We start from the raw sequence: 18597 nt of genomic DNA on the forward strand, positions 1-18597 counted from the left end.
TTAGAAAAAGCATTTCTCAACTGGATTCAATAGAGCCTGTTTGGTCTCACTATCCAAGTGGATTCATAAAAATAACTTCATCTCTCCACAGTCCTAACTGTTGTCAAACTATTGTAAAAGGTAGCAGTTGCTACATTCCTTTAAGCTTTGTAGAAAATGGGGAATATATCATCACACTGCACCCAAAATGCAAATACTGTGATTATTTTCAAAGGTACATCCTTTGAACTTATTTTATAGATGGCCTAATGGATTAAGACTAACAGTTTAAGATGGAGAGACAGCTTTCATGAAAAATATTCACGCATTGGTAACTGGCTAATTCAGTCTTTATCGTTTTAATTTTCATAAAAGCATCATTGCTTTATTTACAGCAGTAATATAACAATTGAGTAAGTAATAAAAACACAAATATTTTTATGATCGTGAAGCTGCATAGTTCAGCAGCCCTTAATTTAGTCTGGAAAAACATCTGTTCATAAAAATGTGGGGGTGAGTGCACGCAAGAGCAAAATTAATTTGCTGAATCCTTGCTCCTTATTACCATCAAACCAGAGCAGAGTAACTGAAACAGGTTTAATAATTATTCATTACAGTCTAGCCCTAAACCAGTTTAAGACCATAATACAGAGATTAAAATATCAAAAACATAGATTTGTGTTGTTCTCTCTACGCTGAAAATATAATTTATTTTTAGTATTTTGAAATTTTGCATGGAGGACATAGTATATGCATTAACACCATGTGTTGAGGAAAATCAGTCTCTGCAGTCAGCATCACATCTCTTGCTGTATAAAAGCATATATGACAGCCTTGAGAATCACCAGTTGAGGCACAAACCCTAAATAATATAAAAGGCTGAGCGGATTTACTAATTAGAGGGCAGAAAGTACGAGTTCAGGCATGTACCTACAACACAGAGACACAACTTGGAGCAAAATTCAGTTTCAGCAACCCAATTCAGCAATTCAATGAATTTCAAAGAAATTAAATTTCTTTAAATAAAACCTTTTAATGAATGATATCTCATTAATTTTGTTCACAATAAGTTGCTTTTCCAGTAAGTCTAATTGCAATTCTCATAAAAGTAGTTATTAATCTTTACATTTCAAAATTATTTTTATCAGAAAGTTGTCAGAATGTCTACTTATGAAAAATAACTCATTAAATGAGTTACTGAGCTTCTAATTAGAAGCTACAATTATATTCTAATAATTATATTCTCATTTTCCTATGTGCTTCAAAAGGAGGGAGAACATTTTCAATTTTATCAAAAAGAAAAAAAAATATTATTTTTAAGTCTTATTAAACTCTTCACTTCTTTTTCTAAATACTGTAAAAAGTTTCAGAAATAATGTTTCTTAGTATAAAAAAGTGAATAATATATAAAAAAATGTAATGCTTTATGCAGATCTGAGACAGTCCTCTTGACAAAGCTAAAACCACTTTCTCTTTAAAGATCCTCTTTTTAGTTGTAGCTACATTTGTCAAATCACTGGGGCTGATTTTACAGAAGCTTCCATCAGATTGATTTTGGTTTTATTTTCATATTTCCTTTTTTTTTTACAGACAGAATAGTTCAGGTGCTTCAACACCAAGAGTACAAAAAAGAAGTTAAACTTAGAGTTGCAGAGTTTCATTACAGAACAAATGGGAGATAATTTGATGAGGAAGTAAGTTATTTAAACCAGTGATAAAAAAAGCAGCTACCACAGATAGTTTAAAAATAGTTTCAATTACATTTAATTATTAAGTATTTTAATTCCATTTAATTATGATATGTCAGTAGTTATATCTATTACACTGTACATAATCCTAAGAAAATACGGACCTTTTAAAGCCCATAAATTGCTATGTACTTAAGTTAAACATTCCAAAATTTTGCTATGAAGATTTAATTCATATATGATAGTGCTGTTAAACTCTGAATGATCACAGGGACTCTAAACACCTCAGCTACACAATTTAGACAGATGCCTTTTTTCTGTATTTTCTCCGTTAGTAATTTTTTCAACTTGTATTCCATTATTGAAACGCACACAAATTACATTAGTCACATATCAATGTCACACTTTCCAGACCTGCAGTTTCTTGGTTTTCATAATGGTATTAAATACCAGTTTAAACACCTTAAGCTATACTTTTGTGGAGGTGGAAATGTAAACCAGACTTTAGTATAGCACTTTTATTTTTTTCCGTAGAAAAAATAGCTTTTTAGTTTTCTCTGTAGAGGAAGCACTGTACGGATTTTCTTACAGAACTTACCAAATATCTTTCTGAAGAGACACTGACTAAAATAAGATCATCTCCAACACGCACTTTTTCTCCTTCTGATCGTTGCTTGGAAGCAGGATGGATGGTCCACCAGCATGCCTCACCTGTATCATTATGGAGTAAGAGCAGAGAAAGAAATTACAAAGAAAATGCCTAACATTTTCATCATTACTTTCACATTTATCTGAATCCTAACGTTCTGACCCAGTTTTCAATGGGGTAAGCCAAGTGTCCATGTGTTTTCAATAACTAATATCGTTCCTGCACTACCTTGTCAGAAACTCAGGTGGAAATAATACACATATGCAGAAGACAGCAAGACCTCTGGAACAGTGATTCCAGAGCTGAGTAAGGAGGCGGTTCTCTGTGTTCTGGTCTGGTCCAGGCTGCTTTTGCTAAAGAGCTTCCCTGTCACCTTTGTTCCATGTTCTGGGAAAGACATCGAAGAATATTCTGCTGAGAATTAGGACAAAGAAGCGAGTGTGTCTAATTCCCCAGAATATTTATAAGTATGTAAATCACAGATTTTGTCCCATGATAAACCTTGCTTTCAGATATACTTCTTGAATGAAAAGCATGCTTTTCAGAAAAAATCTCTTTGATCTTGGAACTGGTTCAATTGCTGCTGTTATCACTGTTATTACTCCTAGCAGAGCAAGGCTGTAAAAACAAGCAAACTTATAATTTTTAATTACGCAATTACACCAAACTAATGGCATCATAAGAAGCTGTGTCAGTCTTAAAAATGCAAATAAATCCAAGTCACCAGCAGTTCTAAAACTTGAATACAATCTTTATTTAAAATAATGCAAGTTAAAAAAATTTCAGCAGAAGGCTTCTACAGGAATAACAAGTTGGGAATATTTCTTTACTTATATTCAATATTACAAATTTATATTTAAGTATCAGTAGACATGTTTATGTCTCATAGAAAAGAAATCTATTGGAAAACTTAAAGATAAGATACTGAATGTGTAAACCACAGAAATAATAAATTTTGTTTCTTTAGTCCTTAAAATAGCCTGAATTTTTACATTATTTATATTTATTTACAGGTTTCTATTCTGATCTTTAGACTGAAAGCATTCTTCATTATGTAGTCTTTTAAACTAGTGTTTACCTGTTGTGTCCTCTTGCAATCCTACATCAAATGCCAGCTTATCCATTGAAGATCGAGATGTAGAGAGGCAGCATAGATACTATCAAAAAAAAAAAAAAAAGCATGCGTTACTAGTTCTGCTCACATCTGATAATCCACCGAAATATAAAAAGCCATCAGCCTTCTAACACAGGATTAACTGTTCTTAAATTATCCCCACTAGTTACTATCAAGAACATATATACTTGATAAACTGAATGGCACTCAAGGAGACTTGACAAAGATATATGTTCTAAAATAACCTCTTTAGTCTATCCAGGTTACCGTTCCACTGAGACAGGAATAGTGAGAGTGGAAATAAAGGAGCTGGTTGCATTGAAGTTCAGCTCCACGGAGCCTCACTTGTAGTTAAGGAGTTTGGAACCTGTATAATTCATCAGGGAATTGAAGAACAAGGCTTCTGTCCAAAATATGTGCAAGAAGGAATTTCCTTTCCCACTCAGTCTCCAACATATGTTCAGGTTGCCAGCCAGATGCCAGCTATGGATTCAGTCACAGCTTATGCAATATGCAATATCCAAGAGAAAAGAAATGAGAAATCACCAACTCAAAACAGACTGACAAACAGAGAACTCGTCACTATGGAGCCAGACTTAGTTTTATCACTTACCCTGATATGACCAGCTTGGTTTTGTATTTCCAAGCATCTACCCTACACAAAGATTTCCATGAACCACAGGTAAAATGCCTCTTTGATGTGAATAGTTCTTCAGATACCAGTAAATGGCAATAGTCTTGGCACTTTAAAACATAAGTTTCATACAAAAAAGAAATTATTACTGCTATTAACTCCTGTTACATACCATGCCGCTGTATGAATGGCGCAGCAGGATTGCATGCCCATAAAGCAGTGTTCGATGACCACCACCTTGTGCGGACTGAAAGACAAAGAGAAGTGATATACTGGTATGTTGTAATCAAATCAGGCCTTCTGAGAAAGAAAAAAAAGAAATCCTCATTGATTCCTGCACAATCTGTATTTGCCCTGTGACAGAGAAGCCTATTTTTTTACAAAACGCTATTCAGGGATCTATTTAAGAAGGTAGTTCTATGAACGTGTTCTCTTTAGTTTTGATTGCTTCTTAATATATTGACTTTTTAAGTCCTTGGGGCAGATCTAAGGAATAATTTGGATAGGCGAATCTAGAAGTTACTGACTTTTTCTATTAGAAGCGTTCAATTCACTGATGAGGGAAAACAGTGTAACAATTTGGTCTAAAATAATTCTAGAAGCATGAAACCTTCTTCCTCCAGCTGAAAGTAGGCAGCCTCTAGAGAAAAGCAGCTTTGATACATGCTACTACCCTCAGCACCCTTATGTATTGTTAATCTCTCCATCTTCACCTATTTTCCCTCTAAATGATATACTTTTCTAAACAGAAGGTATGCAGAGGTAGCTTCTGGAATGTTGTCCCTGTTTTATTGGAAAGTATTAATGATACATCAATCACATTGAAGATCATCAACCTCCAGACTGCTTGCCTCACAGTGTTGAAATACTATCAGACAGAATTCTTTATCTGCTAGGCCAGGTAAGTGCTCAAAGATATCCAAGCTAACTCAAAAGGATTTGAGGGTTCTGAAAATACAGAAATCATGCCCAAGTAAATGTTCCTCTTGAGAAATGCAGCATAAATCTTGAGTGAAAGAAAATTAAAGTAATAAAATTCCCTTTTATCCCAAGAAACTGCAACCATTTTTTTTTCCACAGTATTTTCATTACAGTTTCTATTTATCTATAATCAGTTTAACCACTCATGAAAGAACAGATAAATCTTGTTGAAGTATGAGCAACCTTTCAACTTCTGCTGAAGATTTATGAATTCCTGAGACCGAGATGCAGCTGACTGACATTGGTCAGGAGCAGAGACTGTCAGACAAGACACTGTCAAGAACATAAAGTCCATATTCCTCTGACAGAACATCTCATGTAACATTATGTACATCACGCTCTTCAAGCACCATCGATAAATACATATTTTGAGTATATAAATATGACAACTCCGTAAGTAACATTATTCTTTCATATACAATTCCTGATTTAATTTCTTATATACAGCATTTATACCCTTTCGTCTATCACAGTAGATCGACCTTCTGTTTGACTGCAGCATCAGATTCATTACAGAATAAATTGGAAACAACCATACTATGTTATCTCTCTGGCAGCTTCATTTTCAGTGCTGAAGATCAGTTTAACTGAATGGCTACAGTGGCAACTAACAATTATTTCCCCTCCTCATTTACTGGTTGCCCTTCCTTATCTTTTATCCATTAGCTTAATATTTGTGGATCTTTGAGTTACTTGGTCAAGGAGAAAAAAAAACAAAAGGAAAGAATAGAAGAATAGGTGGTAAAAAACCAAGCACTTCAAAATATAATAATTTTAGCACTTTTAAGAAACTGCCAGGAATTTCTGGCTTTTATCTTTATTGAGAAGAGAGCATCTTGATGGACACAAGGTGTATTTTGACTTTCAACAAATCGCATAGCAGTCAAAATGCAGGGAGGCACATTCAATAATCTCTCTGGAAGACTGAATGACGTGAATTTTTATTAAGAATAAAAGTCATCATCTTTGTCACAGATGTAGTCTTGACAGTAAGAGATGAAAATTTAGCTTTGAACTACCATTACTACCACCACTTTTTCCAAAGGCACAAGGAAAGAACGAGGCATTTGATAATGTCAGGCCCATTGTGCAAAGATGAATGCTGAATGTCCGCTGCTCATCCTACTGGGGGCAAGGGAAAAAACTACTATGAACATACTACCTTACCAACTTTTCAGATTTGCCCAGAAGCTTTATCAATAGCAGGCACAGTTACCAAACCAAGTCACTAATACAGACAAAAGTTTGAAATTTCACTGATATCTTTATCAAAATTATTCTGTGTTACTAGCCATAAATGTGGTATCTAACATATAGATTTGGTTACCTGTTGTACAAACGATAAGAGGAATAGTGTGTTCAACAAAATCACAGCTATGTTAGCTTGCCCTTGTTTTGGCCATATGGATTTGTCTAACACCTATACCGTTAAATGCTCATTTGTAGCCAAACACGAGAAAGGTTAGCTCAAAAAATTTCACTTTTGTGAAAAATGGGGGAGTGTTTTTTTTAGATAATTTTTCCCAAGAAGATTAAAGTAGTTCCTTTTAACTAAAATTATTTTTTCCATCAAAAAAAAATGCAAGCAATTTGCTTTAGACAGAAAAAAAAGAGTTGAAAAAACCATTTCAAGCATTTTCCACATAAAGGTTTCTGAGAGGCAATTACAATCAAGCCATCCACATGGAAGAAAAGTAACAAGATGAAAAACAGAAAAATACAGGAGCGACCAGAAGAGAAAGCTGGTACTGAAACTCCTTCCAGGACATGTGCATACCTATAAGTTATTTTCCTATTTTAAAGGCTCATTTCATAACTAAATACTCAGCATTTCTTTTTATGCCAGAAACTGCATATTAAGTAGCTGTTGGGCCATGACGGTCTACTGAAAGAGTCTTTGACTTTCAAAATAATCCATTCCTACCTAGAATGTTGCAAGAACTGTAAATTTTCCATGTTAAAATACATTTTAAAAAATAATAAATTAAAAGTTAACAACTGGATTTCTCTGGCAAAGATGCAACTTTCCAAGCTGAGGTGTGCCACTGAAATTTTACCAAGTTTCTAATAATATTCAAATAATATTGCTTCAGAAGTTACTGCAAGCAAGACTTCTTGGAAGCCACAATCCCGACCAATTCATAATGCCCAGATTTTTGCACAAATATACGAATGGCATTGTAATGCAAGCAAATAACTAGCAACCACATTATTATGGGTCTTATTTGCTTTATGTTTTTGATTTCCAATTTTTAGAGTAATTTCTAAGTTGGACAACACATTCCCTGAATAAAACCTGGCTGGAGAAAAAACCCATGTGTGTTCAAAGAAGAATTTATCCATTGAGTTCTACAAGCTATGCCATTCAGGAGTATCAATCATATGAAAGCAAAACTCTCCTCCTCATTTTATCCTCCAGGAATTTGGGATTTAGATTAAGACTTGAAAAGCCTTCAGAATTGGTAAACACTACAGTCAATAAATTGAGATTGAAAGCATATAGGGTAAAATTACACTGCTTGTGACAACTTCATATAAACTGCCCATCTCTAGTCTAATATTTCTGCAGCTGGAATACAAGATTAATTTGGTGTCATCTCATTACCCAAAAGCCACTGCCACAGCAAAGGCAATTTACAATACAACAACAATAATTAGAGCTGAAGAAATTAGCATTGAAAATATATAAACAGCTTTCAAGTTCAATGCATTGTTAGACCAGGCGATGAGAATAGACTACTAAAATCTGAGCTGCTCTAATTTGACGCAAAGAGTGTTATCTTGAAACAAAAATAAAGAAAATAAGTTGCAATTGGTAAACATTTATTTTCCTTGTTTTCTTAGTAGAAATAGGATTAAAATGCCAAAAAGAACTTAAATATTACAACCTACAAACTATCTAGTAAAATGTGCAAATGATGGAAGGAGCAGAACATGAAATGTCTATAATTAGATTGAACTTTACTCAGCATACCAACCCTGCAGTAACATATGTTTTACATGAGCCAAAAACCCCTTTATATCTGTACAATTTTGTATAGACACAACTGTCATAAGTACAGACATGCAATCACCTGACAGAGTAAAACAGGTATTTCATTGACATTAATTCACACAGTAGAACTTGCACCACTGTGCCGATGGCTGCATTGCTACACTTGTGGCCATACATGAGAAGCTGCAGGAAATTAATCATGGTGACACTGAACAAGTGTTTTGGAGCCATTTGTCTTTCTGGGAACCTCACTTAGGATGAGAATTTTTAGAGATTACTAAATATTCTGTAGCATCCAAGGAGAATTTGAGTCAAATAACCATTACCATTCAAGAGAATAGTCTTATTTCTACTAGAGAAAACACTTCTTAGACCAATGAGTACTCTACTACAAGCAAATGCCAGTATTTCTTTGCTGACTTTTCTTCACAGGTCTACACAGTCTCAAAGTGTATGAAAAGGGAAAAAGCGATGAGCTTCAGGGAGGTACCAGAGAAAGAAAACCATGTGAAAGATGTAATTAAACAGCATAGTTATTTCACTGTTTTGTGCATGTATGGACAAAGCTTTCATAACATTGCCATTATTCAGAAATCTAATGCTTGAGAAAGCCTGACAGCAGTTGCATTTAGCACATGGCTATTCAGACAATTTGAGTCACCCATGGAAGCAATCTAAAAATATTGATTGTGTCACAAGAATACAGAAACTGAAGCACACTCTCTAGAAAATCATGCAAGATAAACCAGTGAGTTTTAAAGAACAACCCAATGGCTTTTCCTGCCTCATTGCATGATGAGCCCGTAACAGCAGAATGTGAGAGCAGCTGTATAGTGAAAGAAGCAATGTGGTCCCTATTTTTCTTCAAATATGTTTTCCAAGGCAAATACCGCAAGATAACATTAAATGTTTCAAATATGACTTTTAGTGCCTATTTCACATGTATACTTGAGTAAAACAATGTCCTTTAAAGCACTTGAGTACTTACACTTCATTAAAATGGAGCAAGCCTCTGAAACAAATCCTGTTAATGCTTTATTGCCAAAGCCAATTGGGAAATCAATGCTTACTGAATTTGTTGTTGTCACAGACTTAAAGTGCTAACAGCAGCTTAAAACTGCAACATGTAATAAGGGAAAAGAACAAAACACAGCAACTTGGTATTTAGAATAAAAATATTGCCAACTTTCATATTTGAACACGTCTGGATGAGGGCAAAAGCTAACCGTTTCTCCTAATGACAGCCAGCAAAATAGATGCTGGAGACAACAGCATGTCAAACAGAGGACAACTATACTTCCATAAAAATACCCGCAAATATGCATACAAAAGCATTATTTTCTCCATTATGTGTGTTTTAAGTTTCATGAAGCTCCATAGTTTATTTCTAACATTTATACTGTTAGAAAACTACAGAATGAGGGGGGAAAAAAAAAATCCTACCTCTAAATCTAGGCACTTAGTTCAAATATATAAGCAGAAGTATATAATTAAACACAGAATATCCTACAGTTACCTGCTGTGAACCCTTTAGAATTAAAAAGCATCACCACCACAAAAATAAACCAGGCAGAAAACAGTATGCACCAGTGATGGAACCTTCTCAAAGTCCCTTCCCTGGACTCTCGTTGGGGCTGTTAAATTTCCCATTCAAGAGCAGTCATTACATTCTGAAATTGTGTTTTGATCCATTAGAAAAAGAAATCAAATAGGAAATGTGGGTCTGATCACAAGTATTGGATTGAAAGAAAATCAGCTACCATGCATTCTGAGTAAAAGTGTATTTAGGCCCTGGACTATGGGGTTCCCATTCAGAAACCACCTGTGTCAAGCCCAGAGATGTACGGCTGTTGGCCTTTTTCCAAGAGGTTGATGAAAGTTTTTAAACCAGCAGGCTAATACAAATATTTAACCTATCCTTAGAAAGAAAACTGTGAGTGTACAACAAAAGAACATTTGTTTATATATAGTTCTTTAGGGCTTCCTGCATTCAAGCAGAATGAAAGAATTAAAGGCTCCCATTTAGGAATTTGCAAGGTAGAAAGAAAAGTACTGAAAGGACGTGGAATAAATTTAGACCTTGAAAGCTTTTGAGTCCTCACTCAGGAGAAGGAAAATGCCATGATGGCAGAATTAGCAATGAAGTGAAAGAAACTGGGAAAAGACTGAAAGAAACTGGGAAGAATAGGAGGGAAGGATGTCCCACAGTCTAAAACCATCTCACTATGGTTCTAAACACAACTATTTGCATTATTCTACAACCATTTCTGTAGAGGATAGGATGCTCAAAATTATGTTTCCATAGCAATGTAAAAACTACTCATCTATTCACTTCATCATTAATATGCAGGGTTTTAATCTGTTCTAGACCAATGCTGACGGAGGCCAGTGTTTATCTAAAACCAGCAGTGATGATGCAATCCTACAAGCTGACTAGAATTGGAGACCACCACAGGTGTGTTCAATGAGACCTCTTACTCCCCACAATTATATCACTGTATAATTTTTTTCACACCGAACACAACTTTAGATAACTAATGAGAGCTTCTTTCTAATACTAGGTGTCTTGGTTTAACCTGGCTGGCAACTCAGCACCACGCAGCCGCTCGCTCACTCCCCCCTCCCTCAATGGGATGGGGGAGAGAATCGGAAAGAAAATAAAAGGTTAGAGCCAAGGGCTGAGAAAAAGACAGTTTAATAAGAGAAAATAATAATAATAGTAATAATGAGAATGGTAACAGAATATACAGAATATACAAAATGAATGATGCACAATGCAATTGCTCACCAGCTGCTGACCGATGCCCAGCCCGTCCCGAGCTGCGATCACTCCCTGAGCTGCGAGCAGTCCCCAAGCCGCTATCAGTCCTCGAGCAGGAAGCAGTCTCCAACCAACCCCCCCGAGCATGACGTTCTGTGGTATGGAATAGCCCTTTGGTCAGATTGGGTTAGCTGTCCTAGCTGTGCTATACTCCCAGCTTGTTATGCACCTGGGCGAGCAGGAGAAGCTCAAATCAGTGGGATGGGGGAGAGAATCGGAAAGAAAATAAAAGGTTAGAGCCAAGGGCTGAGAAAAAGACAGTTTAATAAGAGAAAATAATAATAATAGTAATAATGAGAATGGTAACAGAATATACAGAATATACAAAATGAATGATGCACAATGCAATTGCTCACCAGCTGCTGACCGATGCCCAGCCCATCCCAAGTCGCGAGCAGTCCCCGAGCCGCAACCGACCGACCGACCAACTCCCCCCCCGAGCATGACGTTATATGGTATGGAATAGCTCTTTGGTCAGTTTGGGTTAGCTGTGCTAGCTGTGCTGTACTCCTAGCTTGTTATGAACCTGGGCGAGCAGGAGAAGCTCAAAAAGTCCTTGAGTAGTCTGAGCACTACTTGGCAACAGCTGAAAACATCAGTGTGTTATCAACATTCCTCTGGTACTAAATCCAAAACACAGCACTGTGCTAGCTACTATGAAGAAAATTAACTCTATCCCAGCTGAAACAGGACACTAGGAAACAGGACCTGGAAAACACAGGAACGCTCATTCTCTTAATACCAGCATGACCAGTAACAGCTTATGAAAAGCTAAAAGAATTTCTTGATGACAAAACAGACTCAGATTGATTTAGCCTGAAACAACTAAACAGCCAGTGGAGAGAAAAAAGCACTTTTAGACAGTAATTCAGCCCACCTAAAATCTGAGCAACTCTATGATGATACCTATGCTTCTGCTTGTGGTTACACAGGGAGCTTTGGCTATCCATGGCTCTAAATTGGGCATTTCAGTTTTATGGGATGAATGCCAGTCAAATAGTCCCGAAAACCCCAAGCAGTGGTAAAAACAGAGTGTGTGGAAACAGGCTGAGTCACTGCAGAACTTGTGAAGTAACCCTGGAACAGAGCTAGAAGGCTAATGAGACAAGATTAGACAGGCAAAACTAAACAATTCACACTTGGAATAGCAACGCTGGGAAATTATATCTCCAGCTGCATCAAAGAACTTGAAAATGCTGCAAGCAGTAAAGACTACAAACAAAGCTACAGACTGTGAGCCAACGAGTTTTACATTACATGTTCTTCTTGCTCATACAAGTATCCATTTTCTTTAAAAATCTTGACACATAGAAAGACAGAATTTCCTTTCCAAAGTGAGAGCATCCAGGTCCAGAAGCCTTGAATTCTACCAAAACACAAAAATTATAATGAGACCCTTCTGCAATTACTGTGCTCTTGGGCTGCCATTTCCAGCAATTGGCACCAAACCCACAGCATGTAGTTGCTAAGAATTTAAAAACTGCAATGTAAATCAATTCACTGACATGTGGCACTGTGGTAATATATTCCTTCACACCACGACTATCAAATAACGGCAACACCAAAGGGCAATTCAAATCACTCTAACCCCTCTTTGTTTGTCTCACTGTAGCCTATATACCATGTTCCAATGGAATAAAAAACAGGAAACTGAACCTATCAAGACATTATATATGCTATAAGTATTCTAGTCTTTACACCTTAGTTTTAAATCACTATTTAATTAATTAACTTTTCATGGAATTCACTACAAAAAAATAAATTCTGCAAAAATTCAGATATGAAGATTAGTAGGACTGATGACTTTGCTGGTACCTACTCTTAGATAATGATGGCCACTGTGACAAAAAAAAAAGAAAAAAGAAACAAAACTAACTTCTTTCATTGACATGATCAGCAGTTACCTCCTATTTTATGTGTTGTGCCAAGCCAAAGAACAGAAAAAAAGAGTTTAGCTAAACTGTAGGTTTCCTAAGGATGGCTTGCTTCAAAGGCTGTATTACAATGTGTGACTATGCTTCACATAAATATTACATAAAAATCTGAACCTGAATAAATCAACTGGCCAATAAAAATAATGAACATGTTTTGTTCAGTGAAGAACACAGAGATATTTTACTATCTAAATCATAAAGATTGGAATCATTGGTAATTATGATAAACATTTGTGCCAGCACCATGCTAAATGATCCCAATTTTGCTAATATTGACCTGTCACAAGGCAGAATAAACAGCCACATAATTAGAAACACTTCAAATATACCTCATGAGTAATATTCCCAACACTACGTGTCTGTTATCACTTTCCCAGCAATGGGAAACTTCACATGAATGAAAAGCAGATACAGCAGTGAAAATAAATCAAAAATAAACAATATTGATCATCTGTTTCCAGCCTTCTGTTTAAAACAAACATTTATATTTATGGCTGAGGCAATACTTCCATTACAAACTCCTATTTTCATGCATTTTCATCAGTTTGGAAAAAAATTGCCCAAGAGGATAACATTTATTGATTTCTCCCTTAGCCTAGTGAAGATTTCTCTTCCCCCGTACTCCTCCGCCTTCACTGCATAGGAGATAGAAGGAATTAATAAAAATCTTCCTGGTTATTTTAGAGCTAAATAAGTGGAGGAGGGAGGCATTTTTCACAAGTCAAAGATTGTGCCTAAGCTTTTTCTGTTGCTGTATGACACAAGGAATGTGAATCATCCTCGTCACTTGAGAAAGAAACTCACAGATAAAGAATAAGACAGACAGTCAAGTGGGAAGAGAAGATGGATCAGCAGAGGAGTCATGCTAAGAAAATTCCTCTGACATCATTAAATCCATCCCTTAAAATAACACTGCCTAACTAGCCCAGAATTCCTCCCTTTTGGACAGTGACAATGAAGCAAGACCATACCATAAAACAGCAAACTTTTAGGGGATGAAAAAATCAGCAAACAAGTAATTTTAGAAGATGAATTCAGAATAGACATCGATAATTAAAAGAAAAGGTAGGAAACGGATAACCAGCTAACCAACTTGGCTAAAATCACAGCCAATTATTCAAATGTCAGTTATTCAAAATGTTTGGAAATTCACGAAGTACACTGTCATAGTATAAATAAATAAATTAACAAATAAATAAATAAATGAAAGCACCGAGAAGCAGAGCTCCTGCACATGCACTGCCCCGAGGCAGTGAAGGGCCAGTGAACCCCAGCCCAAGGGCTCCCCACTCACCCCACTGAGACACCACACCATCACAACAGCATTCCTGTGACCGAAGAAACAATGTCCTGTCCCCGCTTTCCAAAATGCCCAAATCTTTTACTGGGACTTCTGTTAGTTATTCATTGTCTCAAGCTTTCTTATTTACCAGAGAGTGTTGCATTCTCACTGAAAGGGTAAGGTTGAACTGAGAATTAGAGAACCTGGCCCAGAGTCCTCTTTCCACAAAGGTGCCTGCCTTTGGTTCTTCAGGATCTAAATGAACCATTACCCCAAGCCAAAGTAGAGTCAGTGTGGTTTCTAAAACCAAATTTTTACAAAATTCGGTATATGTGCTATTTTAGTGAAGGCAAGTTTGATGCTGATGTTAAAAATAAAGAAAAAGAATGAATTAAATTAAATTGTAGGAATTCACAGAAAGTATAATACTAAACATTTAACTTGCTTACCTTCATCATAAATTTCTGTAGAGCCATGAGAAGGAGAAAAAAAGAGAAAATGTGAAATGAATATTTGCTTTCAGGTGCTTAAAAATGGGATTTGTTTTCTCTGAAAAAGTGAGTGGGACACACAGAACTACAAACCACATTTAAAAGGAACATTTATCATTGCAACTAGCATAATTAAAGCTTGTGCTAGAAAGCAAAACAGCTGCTCAGAACAAGGCTTCATCCTTCTTTTATGCAACAGTTTTCTCAGATTTTTTTAACTTTAAATAATATAACATATTAAATACTTATTGCTTAAAGATAAAACACAGTACAGGTAAAATGGGTACCATGCCTGATCATCCTAAACATCTTGTTCTGCAGATAATTGATAACTAAGTACAGAAATCAAGAAAATTAAAACTTTTCATGCCATGGTTAAAAAAAAATCAGTGCCACATGACTAACGTCAGAAGGCTATGGAAGTTTTTAGGTTAATTTTCATGGAGGTGCTCAAGAATAAAAGGAGAGTGCTATGTTATGTTAAATGCAGTGACTTGGTTTTCTTTGTGAGTGTTCTATGGTGACCTTTTCCTCTTTTGACATCATCAGTTCATGTTTTGATATCACAAAGTTTGAAGCTGAGGACTAAAGTTTGGCAGCAAATCTCTAACCCACAAGAAAAGAGAGTCTAACTGGAGAGTTTCCAAGCAAGACTGGGTGCTTTCATTTCATAAACGCTTTTAAACAGAAGTATCTGTTCTCAAAGATGTACAAGATGTTCTAGCTAAAAAAAAAAAAAAAAAGTATAATCTAATGATGTCAAAATGTTCACAGACTTCTCTCCTTAAAAGTCTTCTGGGTCTATTTGGTAGTTAGACATTTGGAAGCAAAAATTTGGGTCATGCACCCTATCCACCACCCCCATAAATACAGTATGATCATTTTGACATTATTATTTATCCCATTTCCTGTCACCCCAATATTTTGTTTGCTTTTACTGGGTGGCTCCAGAAACTAATCAGAAGTCTTTGCTGAGCTGTCTACAGTGTGTGTGTGTAAATTCATTAATACAGAAACCAGTTCATTACATGGTTAATTCTAATATAACCATTCCTATATTTGTCAATACTGAATTTCATTTGCCATCATGCTGTCAGTTTATCAAGGAGATTAGATCCAAGACCTTAGTCTCTTCCAGCTGTCTTAATCTATGAAATTCTATTCCAAGAACTACACAACCCCACTGCTTTTTTCCACATTACAAGTACATTAAACAACAATCCTTTCGTGAAACCTTCTGGTTCTCTTTTTGATAATTTATTTTAACTGCTTGATTGTAATCTCTTAACTAGCTTCAAATTAAAGTGAATAGTTTATCTCTTCCCTTGATTGCTAAAATGATACAGCAGCTTCTTGTGCTGGATTTTTGGAAGACCAGATTTAACAATTCATTCTCTTCAGACAACATATTAAATGAACTGTAACAAACAAGAGAGAAACTACTGTCATCTGTTTGCATCTGTTATATTGTGTTCTTTAAGAGTTACTCTGGTTCCTTAATAATTTTTAAGATGATTTACATGTCATTCTTAGAGACAGAAAGTGCCATGGATAGTCCCCCTCAAGCTAGAAAACCTGAGACACAACAGTGGGTGAGGGAAGTCTGAACACATATATCCACCTACTGCTTCAAAACCACCAGAGGAAGAAATAACTTGAAACTTAACTGTAAAAATATTTTCTCTTCATGGCAAACACTTAAATGCATGTTATGTCCATGAATGTGAAGAGAATGGCCCTGTAAAACTTCAGGTCAAGCCTGAGAAGTTACCTGCCATGAACTGTGACGGCCTCAGCTCCTCAGCTACCAGCAAATGAATGGGGCAGAGGGTTCCAGTTACTTCTGTCACCCCTTCTGCAGGAAGGTTTTCCAAGGTTTTTAGACCAAATCCCTTCTTAGGTAAAGAAGAACACTTACTTTGAAAAACATTCACTTTCAGCTTGGAAAACAAACAAGCAAAGAAAAAACCCTGAAGCAAAACAACAGAAATTATGCACTTCAGGTAGGCAACAGGCTGTAACACAAGAGATTTCTCTGACTCGTGCTCTGCAGAAGGGGAGAGTTTTCTGCTCCTTCACAGTTACTCTCTGTGCCTCAGAACAACAGTGCACGTGAGTTTCTGGACTAACATTAGCAATTCAGAATGTATATTTGAAAATTAAACAGACAGAAATTTCTAGTTATAGGTCTGTTCTTAATGTCATTATAACATCCATTGCTCTTGAAAGGTATTGTTTGCCAAACACTAGCACCAAAGTGTAAAGTGATAAAAGGACAGACTGATACAGCCAATAAGTACAACAAATAATTATTGTTCACTTCAACACTAACTCAACTAAAAGTAAAAGAAGAGATCATATTGTGATAACAGGTTATTTTAGTTACATACAAACCTACTCCATCAGTGGAGTATGATGTCTACTGATGACAGTAGAGCTTGGTCACATCTACATTTTAAGTGTAACATTATATGCACTCTAACAAACCATATGCAATATCCAGTATGAGACACTATTAAGAACAAGCTCAGTCTTAAGAGTTATTAAGGATGAGATCTGTCTGCACTATGTAGGATTTCAGCTACTTGTGTAGACTTACTTTACAGTCAAGGGAGACAGTCATTTCTAGAATGCAATTCATCTGATTTATTAAGCTGACATTTTCTGTAGGATGGGACCAACTACGCACTAGAAGTGTTTGGTTCTCTGCCTTGACTACAATTAGGAGTCTAAATAACCTCCTAATCTTACACCACCTAAAGCGTAAATGCCTAAAGCACTTTCAGTATCTGAAGAGCTGACCAGTTATGAACTAAGTACAGATGCCCACATTGTATCAGCCACTGAAATTCCAGAATCTACTGAAGGGTCTCTTATGAGCATTTAGAAGCCAGAAGCAAGGTAATAATTGGACTTCTGACACACTTCTGGACTACAAATAAGTGTCTCTCTTAAATTCTGTTCTACTGAAATCAGTGCAGATTTAATGACTAAATGTATCGAAGATCATTTCACCTTTAGAATTCACTTGTTCAAGAAATCAGAATGTGCTTTGAGTTTTACATGCACCTATTTCTCTAGCATCCAATTTTCTCAAAAGTTATCCTGAGATGTAGGACTGGTAACGGAATGTGACTGACAACTTGGTGATCATATTCCACTGACTTAAGTCTTCAGCTGCATATGCTATCTGATCTTTTGGGGACAAATGCATATGAGAGTGCTTAGCATCACATGGATATCATCCTTCTGGAGGAACTAGTTTGAGCAGTCAGCAGCCAGATTCCCTGTTTGGCTTTGAACATGACATAAATAAATAAATAAGAACACATTGATTTTTTGGCAGATCTCCAATTATTAAATTTGAGGCACCTAACACCCATCATTCTCTCCATCATCCTAACTGTTCTCTCTCTCTTCAAAATAAATAAATAAATAAATAAATACATAAGTAAATAGAATTTAAAACCTATTGAAGCTTTATCTGAGGACACTAAAGATGTGTAGCTAATGTAAATATCTACAGCTACTTTGGGCTATAATATTCAGCTCCTTGGACAGCTTTTGAGTAGTATATCACTTACTATTAGAACATCTTCTAACTTATCATAATCTTTATACCTTAATTCTTGGGTGCTCTGACTAGATGAAAAAATAGTAATGCTATTTTATTTGGATTTTTTGATAGCAAAGTTATCAAGATCAGTTTTTAAATCCTTTTGATATTATCTCCTGACTATGTCTTTTGTACTATTCTTGTAGTATTGTATTTGCTTACACAGAAATATCAAATCTTTACACTAACCTAATCAAGAAATATTGAAAACAACTAAACTGAAAGTAGACAGTTTGCTGCAATTCACAGGTATTACTGCTGATACATGGAACATAGCTTGAAATTCACAGATCTATAATATTGACTGAAGGAGAAATACCAAAGGAATCCTAGTATACAGTGGCAATACTACTGTTCTATTAAAATAAGTTTCAGTCATATTTCCATGCAGTTTTCTTCTGGAAAGAAAAAGT

At 35.8% G+C, this 18597-nt stretch overlaps 1 protein-coding gene across 1 annotated transcript in view; it reads right to left on the bottom strand.

Annotated features, from left to right (window-relative positions):
- The window catches only part of RYR2 (ryanodine receptor 2), a gene marked incomplete at its 3' end in the record, with an annotated part of 215856 nt that overhangs the window by 27609 nt on the left and 169650 nt on the right, over window positions 1–18597 (bottom strand). Inside the window, exons 5-7 of the mRNA XM_035899720.1 lie at window positions 4237–4311; window positions 3395–3473; window positions 2266–2378 (exon numbers count right to left, since the gene is read on the bottom strand). Of these exons, the coding sequence (XP_035755613.1) occupies window positions 2266–2378; window positions 3395–3473; window positions 4237–4311 (267 nt within the window). The remainder of the gene's footprint in view (window positions 1–2265; window positions 2379–3394; window positions 3474–4236; window positions 4312–18597) is intronic.

This window comes from Egretta garzetta, unplaced genomic scaffold (genome assembly GCF_000687185.1).
Source record: "Egretta garzetta isolate BGI_Z169 unplaced genomic scaffold, ASM68718v1 scaffold118, whole genome shotgun sequence".
NCBI classification, from domain to species: domain Eukaryota; kingdom Metazoa; phylum Chordata; class Aves; order Pelecaniformes; family Ardeidae; genus Egretta; species Egretta garzetta.